At 31.6% G+C, this 7,434-nt stretch overlaps 1 protein-coding gene across 6 annotated transcripts in view; it reads left to right on the top strand.

The window, feature by feature from the left end:
* The first annotated feature begins 2,194 nt into the window (after window positions 1–2,194).
* LOC139502256 (tensin-1-like) overlaps window positions 2,195–7,434 on the top strand; it is a 71,025-nt gene continuing 65,785 nt past the window's right edge. For all 6 annotated transcript variants that reach the window (XR_011658762.1, XR_011658761.1, XR_011658759.1 and 3 more), the window contains exon 1: window positions 2,195–2,583. Coding sequence is in view for 2 of the 6 variants with exons in the window: in XM_071291691.1 (XP_071147792.1) it covers window positions 2,317–2,583 (267 nt within the window). In the remaining 4 variants the exon portion in view is untranslated. The remainder of the gene's footprint in view (window positions 2,584–7,434) is intronic.

Genomic DNA, 7,434 nt, shown 5'->3' with positions numbered 1-7,434 from the left:
CTCATTGTCAATTTCTAGGTGTAAGTCAAGATATTAGGTAGACTTTTAAAATTGTATCTGCTATATCCTTTATTTCAAGTTCGATGGGATAGATGCGTTCAACAGTCACCAACTGTTGAATCATATAGTGAGAGAAGATCTATGTACTGCGTAAAAGTTGAGCTAAATGATACTGATAACTTTTTCTTTCTTCCTAAGAAGTTCCTGTATACATAAAATCAGCCTCATATGAATATAGAAAATCGGAAAGAAGAGGGGCCCAGTTAGTTCCCATTGGATAAGATAAGGCGTCCTTCAGTTGGCCCCTAAACAATTATGTATACTAGTTCAGTGATAATGGATGTCATACTAAACTCCGAATTATACACAAGAAACTAAAATTAAAGATCATACAAGATTTTGTTTAGGTCTCAACCCTCCCCTTATACCTCTAGCCAATGTGGAAAATTAAACGCACAACAATACACATACATGTAGTAAAACTCAGTTTAAGAGAAGTCCGATATTCATTATGAACAAATTCACAGTGTCCAAATTCACGGGTCACAAAGAGTAGGTGCTAAAAGACACTCAAGCAAATAAACATAAAAAAACCAATATTTAAGCACTTCACAATACATGTTTAAACAAATGTAATCTACTCATCCTCGTAGCTATAATTCACTTCGTTAAGGAAACTTTACATGCAGATATTCAATAAGGACCGGTGCTCAAAGGACGTTTTAATATCTAATGATATAAGTTCGTGCAAACATTATTTTGATATGGAGACTCCCCTACAATTAAAAACTTGTCCAAAGTTCAGAGAAAAATATTACCAAAAGAGTTAAAGACAATATAAAATATAAAATATCTAGTGAGATACAATCAATAAAGAAAAACATTTTATCTTCAACTTCGGAGCTTGATCATGTGGGACAGTACACAAGAACATAAAGTTATATTAACTATCAGCATAAATTGAAGTTGATCTTCCTATTCTTGTCAACTTCAGTACATTATAATTTTGCTTCTTAAAAAAAGAACCATTTCATAAAAAGAAAAATAGAGCATTTAGTAAGACCGCATGATTTCAAAATCAGCAGGTTAATAACAATTTGCCATGTTTTGGTAATTGCAACCATTTCTTTATAAGTCTAGACTATTTCTAATTCGTGCAGTTGAATTTGTATATAGTCATAAAAATTATGTATGTAAGTCCAAAGTTGTTAATGTCCTTAAAATTTATATTGTTTGTCTCTTTTTGTCCTTTTTGCATGTCAACTTTCTTCCACCAGTTCGAGATATTTCTGCAACTGACCTCAAGTTTTTGCAAGAGGAGTCTTGACCACTGACATCTTTATACTTTTGCAGTATATTTATATTCCTGGGAAAGATAAGATGATAATAAATATAAAAAATTAATGTCATGAAAAGATATCCTAAATTTGAGCCACTTTTAATTTGTTTCTAGAAGCAATGAAAAATAAAAATGGCCATAACGACATAGCACATGTAGGAATAAAGAACAAATGTAATCATTAATAAAAAACATTATATCAATCTTTACTATTAGTAGTTTTTGTTAATGAACAAGCTTCTACCCAATATTTGTAAGATTATGGTTATAAAATTTGATTTCCCAGATTCTCAGTTTTAAATGAAAATGATAAATCGGAAACATGTGTGTTGTACATAACTCTGGATAGTTTAAAGTACTAACTTGTATTGTTATTACTATGTGTATGCCAATATATTAGTCTATCTTTGAAACATTGAAATTAATTTTGTAGAAAAATAATTTTGTTCTTTATCCCCGACTCCATGCTCAGTGACATCCTTAATTTTTCAGTTACATTAATTTATAACATTACAAATTTTCTTCTGGAACAATTAGTTAGTACAGCCATTTAAAATAGTGACATATGTGGCATCAACAATATTTCATATGTATCAACCCTACATTTAAAACTGATAATATAGTGAGTGACAAATGATATATATATCACCGGTGGCATAGAAATAGATATAATATTAATAAATCGGTTCTAGATTATTATTTTTTTAATATTAAACATTTATTTAGTCAACCGCAGTAAATCTAATAAATATAGATCACTATATTATTATGGATCAATATTTCAAGGACTGTGCACATTGCCTGCATTGTTTATTTTTATTTTTAAATTACAATTTTGAGATGTTCCCCCAATTAGGAGGTTAAATATATAACCCGGAAGTAGTAAAGCAAGCACGAGCAGTCGTTTCGGAGGATGAAAATCAAAACAAAGAGATGGGACCTTTACAACTCAACATATTTCAGAGGCTGAATGAAGTATGTATTTTGTGAAAACAAAGAAACTATTTGACCAACAAGAATGCAAAGAACTTCATACAAAAAAGGAGAAAATAGCTGAACGACAACAAAAAGATGGGACGAGTTCAGCAGCCGTATCCAGTCCCACAAAAAGGGGCAAAAACGAGAAAAGTGACAGCAATGGTTTTCTGGAGGACGAACTGCCAGACGGGGCATGCTTTCGGCCTAAAGTTGTTGCTACAGAAGTAAATAATGACAATGACGTGTCCGCTGTCAGATCAGCCGAGGTATGTCTATACATGTGTAAATTAAGTGAAAAGAGGGGGAGGCCTTTTTAGTTTTTATTTTAGTCACTGCAATCAGTCAATCTTAATCTATAACTTGATAATTTTAAGACTGCATATGATTTATAGTCTTTAATGTACAGTTATACATACTAATATAAGACTAACCTTCCTAATCATAAAAGAAATTAAATATAACATGTCTGTTAAAAAAAAGTTAAAACTTTGATTCTATCTGACATTCATAGATTTACACAGCAATTCAGTCTATAGACCTAATTAACAACTGGACATACAGAAGTTCCCATGAAATTTTGACGTTATAATAGAAAATATCTGAAGCCACAATGGAAAAGAGATTTTTGTATGACGTCAAAAGTTCAAGCAGAACAGATAATATCCTCGTGGTACAGTGATACAGATTTCCAAATTGCAATATTGGTGTAAATTACATCATTGAACATTCATGATCAACTCTTACTGTTACATGATGATCCTCATAACATAAATAGTGTGACATTTGAAATGTAAGGGAAATCACAAATGTGAATATTTGAAAATGTTCACTATTGGGTCAACAGTTATCTCCCCTGAAACAAATGTAAATTTCGTGATGATTGCGCAGCATTTGATTCAGACAAATCATAGAAATATTTCCTTCATACATACATTGTTGTTCTGAATGTAGGACAATTCTGAAGAAGGATATATTTTGATAATCATGTGAAACTGCTCACATGAAAGCTATTAAACCAAGAGTTCCAAATGGTGAAGTTGAAATCATCCCTTCTTAAATTTTACTGATGCCATCATGAGTTGGTTGACCATTATGGAATAACCATTTCACAAATGATATCGGATATGTTCCTTACGTCGTAACTACAATCCCCTTCTCTTTGATGAATGTGACCTACTGAATAAGACTATTTACCGAATTTGATTTAATATGAGCAACACAACGGGTGCCAAATGTGAAGCAGGATCTGCTTACCCTTATTGAGCACCTGAGATCACCCCCAGTTTTTGATGGGGTTTGTGTTGCTTATTCTTTAGTTTTATATGTTGTGTCATGTGTACTATATATTGACAATACTATTTGTCTGTTTGTCTTTTTCATTTTTAGCCATGGCGTTGTCAGTTTATTTTCGATTTATGAGTTTGACTGTCCCTCTGGTATCTTTCATCCCTCTTTCCAAATGATACATTTTTATTCATCTCAACCATGACTAAAAGAATAGTTTAAAATGTAAACAATCATACACAATGCTTAAGAACCACAACATTCAAACAGAGTGCAAATTTATAAAGGGTGAGGGGTATTTAAGTGAGTCATTTACCGTTCTAGTAACTTCTAGAGATATCGCTCTTTTTTTTAAACTTAAAAAAACTGCAAAGGTTGAGCAGGGTCATTTGTGTCCCTAGACTCATTTTACATTTATTTTATCAGTACCCATTACATTTAGCCCTAAATGTAATGGGTACTGATTACTTTTATAAACATTTGAAATTAGCACCTATATTTTGTACAGCTTTGAGCACATGAATATATATGCCTTGTTGAAGTGCTTCTTCTTTGATCAAAGTTATGCTTTTATAACATGTTAAACACATCTTTAGAGTAGACTTGAACATGCTGAAGTGAATTGTTTTAGTTTTCTTAAACAGACACAGACATCATTTACATATGTTTAATTGTATAAATATATGTGTATGATAAATAAGATAGTCATGGCTCTCTTAGTCTTTTATGTTTAAAATATACAGAGTAAGAGAAACTACAAATGTAAGTCTAAGTATGTATTTTCTTATCAGAAAAAAAGAATATACACTTGTAAATAACGGTTTTCCATTAATTTGTAAATTGATTTTGATGTAGACAGGTCTTTGTTTATAATTTGATCAGTGAGTCTCCATTAAAAATGTTTCTACTGTATAACACTATAATTAGTGGTGTAAGGTAATTGATTGCAGTTGTTATTGATTTCACTGTCAATGTAAAAAATCTACCACTTTTCTTCAATGGTAAAATCTAGTTTTAATAGAACTTTATGCTTTATTTGTCTTTGAAATCAGAACAGACATTGTTTATCCTTGCTAATGTACATTTGTATTTGTTAAGTTCTGACATTGTTTTAATGTTTCACACACTAATGACATAGTACTACAGACATTTATACATTTATACATCTGTAACACAGTTTATGTGATGACATAAAGTACACAGTTTATGTGATGACATAAAGTACACATTTTGTACATTGTACACTGTATCAGATTTTTTACTTCAGGTGCTGGGACTGATCACTTTTGGTCATGGTATCAGTCTTACACCATTTTCTTCAGAAATGCCAGTATTAAGTCTGGAGTATGACAGTTGTTTCCATTGGCTCTGTTGGTTGGGAAATATGTTACAGTCTAATGTTTGATTTTGTCCGTTTTTATGGACCCCATTTCTTTTCAAATTACCTTTGGAGTTTTGGTATTTTGTTATTGTTAATTGCCAGTTGAGAGTAGAACATAATAATGAGCTTCCAATAATTAGATTATACATGTAGTACAGTAAATGTAGCAGAATGTATTCAGAGCTATAACTTTTACTGTTACAGACAGACAGACAGACAGAATATTTTATTATAGTGTCACATACCAATACAGAACAATATCATACATCATATATATATTAGTATAAAAATACAAATAAAATGTACATGTATGATTGATTAAACAAATTATGATGTCTTTTGAAATTGAAATCTTTATTTACAGAAGAGCTATACAAAATTAACCACTATATAGCGGTACATGTACATGTACATGTACATCTATATTTATTACCTAAAGTAGGTCATCAATTAGAAAAATTAAAAAAAGACACTCAAATGCAATTAAAATTCTGTCAACTAAGTTAAGTATTATGCTGGTAAATAGGGCGTATCTAATTAATGTCAACTATTCAATGGTTATAAATGCAAAAGGATAGATATCTGTAGTTAAGGAGGGATGGGGTGAGCGGATCTTTCATAAGTTTGATTTGATATAGTAAAGAATGAGTGGTGGATCCAGATGGGGGGGTTGGAACCCCCTTTTTTTGGAGGATCAATGCATTTGAATGGAAGCATATAGTTGGACCCCCCTTTTACTCTGGGTTGGGAACACCCTTTTCAAAATGGCAGGATCTGCCCCTGAGAATATAAATTCCATTTAATTAGTGATACCATTAAGAATTCAAGGAAAAAATGCCTTGAGAAGTTGAGATCTTAATACAATCAGCAAGGGGCCTCTAGTTTGTTGATGATTTATAACTTTGCTTGTGAGTTAGTACTGTAAAATTACTTGGAGCAGACTTCTACTTATAGTATCACCTTTGTACTACAGGTTTTGTACCTAGTCAGTTGTAATTAACCTGAATAGCAGTATACACCTGTCTATTGACATATACTGATCTGACTCACAATAGAAATAGGAAGTCAAAAGTGATTCATTCAAATCAATCAGTTGATTACAATCTCATCAATACAAGAACATAACATTGCAAAGTATTATTTTCTCTGTATTCATTTACTATAGTTAAATTTTATAGAACAGCCCAGATTTTGTCTGATATTATTAATTCTAATGCAACAACGTTTGTATACGTAATGTTCATTTTGATTAGATAACGTCACTTATCTACATGTCATCAATTGACAATTGATGCTATGGGATGTACGCGCAAGCGAAGATGGTATATGACAGATTTTAAATACATGTTTTAACGTTGTTTTCTGTCAGTTTCATTAGAATGGAGATAGCAATATTGTATTTTAAGCTCCGATGGCATCAATTGGGGATTTGATGGTCGCAAATACCCATTTACTGTCTCCGCTAACATGTCACCAGTAAACTTAATTTGCGACCATGAAATCCCCAATTCAGAATTGATGCTGTCGGAGCTGAAAATACAATACAGTTATCTCCTAAGCATCATAACCATTTAATTAAATGTTTTATATATATATATATACATGTATATAAATCATTAGTCAATTTTGAATTATCCATATATATTATAGTTACTGTTTAGTAATTAATAACACATATACTGTACAAACTCTTTAATAGTGGTTTGTTAGATAATTTTTGGATTTGATACACATATTTGTAAATCTTGTGAGGTAAATATTAGTTGAAAAGCAACAGAGCAACACAAAAGTGCAGAAATATACATCATTACCAATAATAATTCCATTTTACAATCTAATAAGTGACTTTTGTCAATGGCGGATCTGAAGAAGTCTTCAGGAGGGGCTGCTCTATAGTCATGTTTCAGTGATTCCCTATATAATCAACCAAATTTTTCCCCTCCCCTACTCTCGCCAATACCCCCGGCCTATGTAAGTGTATGGGTCCCTCACCCTTGTGCAATTAGTTAAGGAAGAATATATTGAATTCATATTTTTGTAAACAAAAGTTGATCATGGAACTATTTCACAATTTTTTGAATGAACTAAAAATGCAAATACAATACAATGTATACATGTTGTATGACAAGGCTTTTTAAAATATGTATAATTGTGGACAAGTCTGCTTGTACAATATTTTAATAGATTATAAAATAAAGATGTTTTCCCTTATCATTAGCAATTTTTGGCAGGTCATATTTCCCTTACAGTGACAAATTATATAAATATTGTAAGTTATAGTATCCAGATAACCAGACCAGAGTTTGGCAACCTTTATGTTTGATGGCAGATTATGTATCTGGTAATGATGACATACATTACCATCAGGCACAGAGAGGTTGGCAATACCTCTGATCAATTGATCTTAAAATGCTCTGGTGATACCATCAGTACACATCGACACAAAGTCTGT

Source organism: Mytilus edulis, chromosome 13 (genome assembly GCF_963676685.1).
Source record: "Mytilus edulis chromosome 13, xbMytEdul2.2, whole genome shotgun sequence".
In the NCBI taxonomy this organism is placed as follows: domain Eukaryota; kingdom Metazoa; phylum Mollusca; class Bivalvia; order Mytilida; family Mytilidae; genus Mytilus; species Mytilus edulis.
The sequence above is the reverse complement of the archived record's forward strand: the minus strand, read 5'-3'. Positions and strand labels throughout refer to the sequence as shown.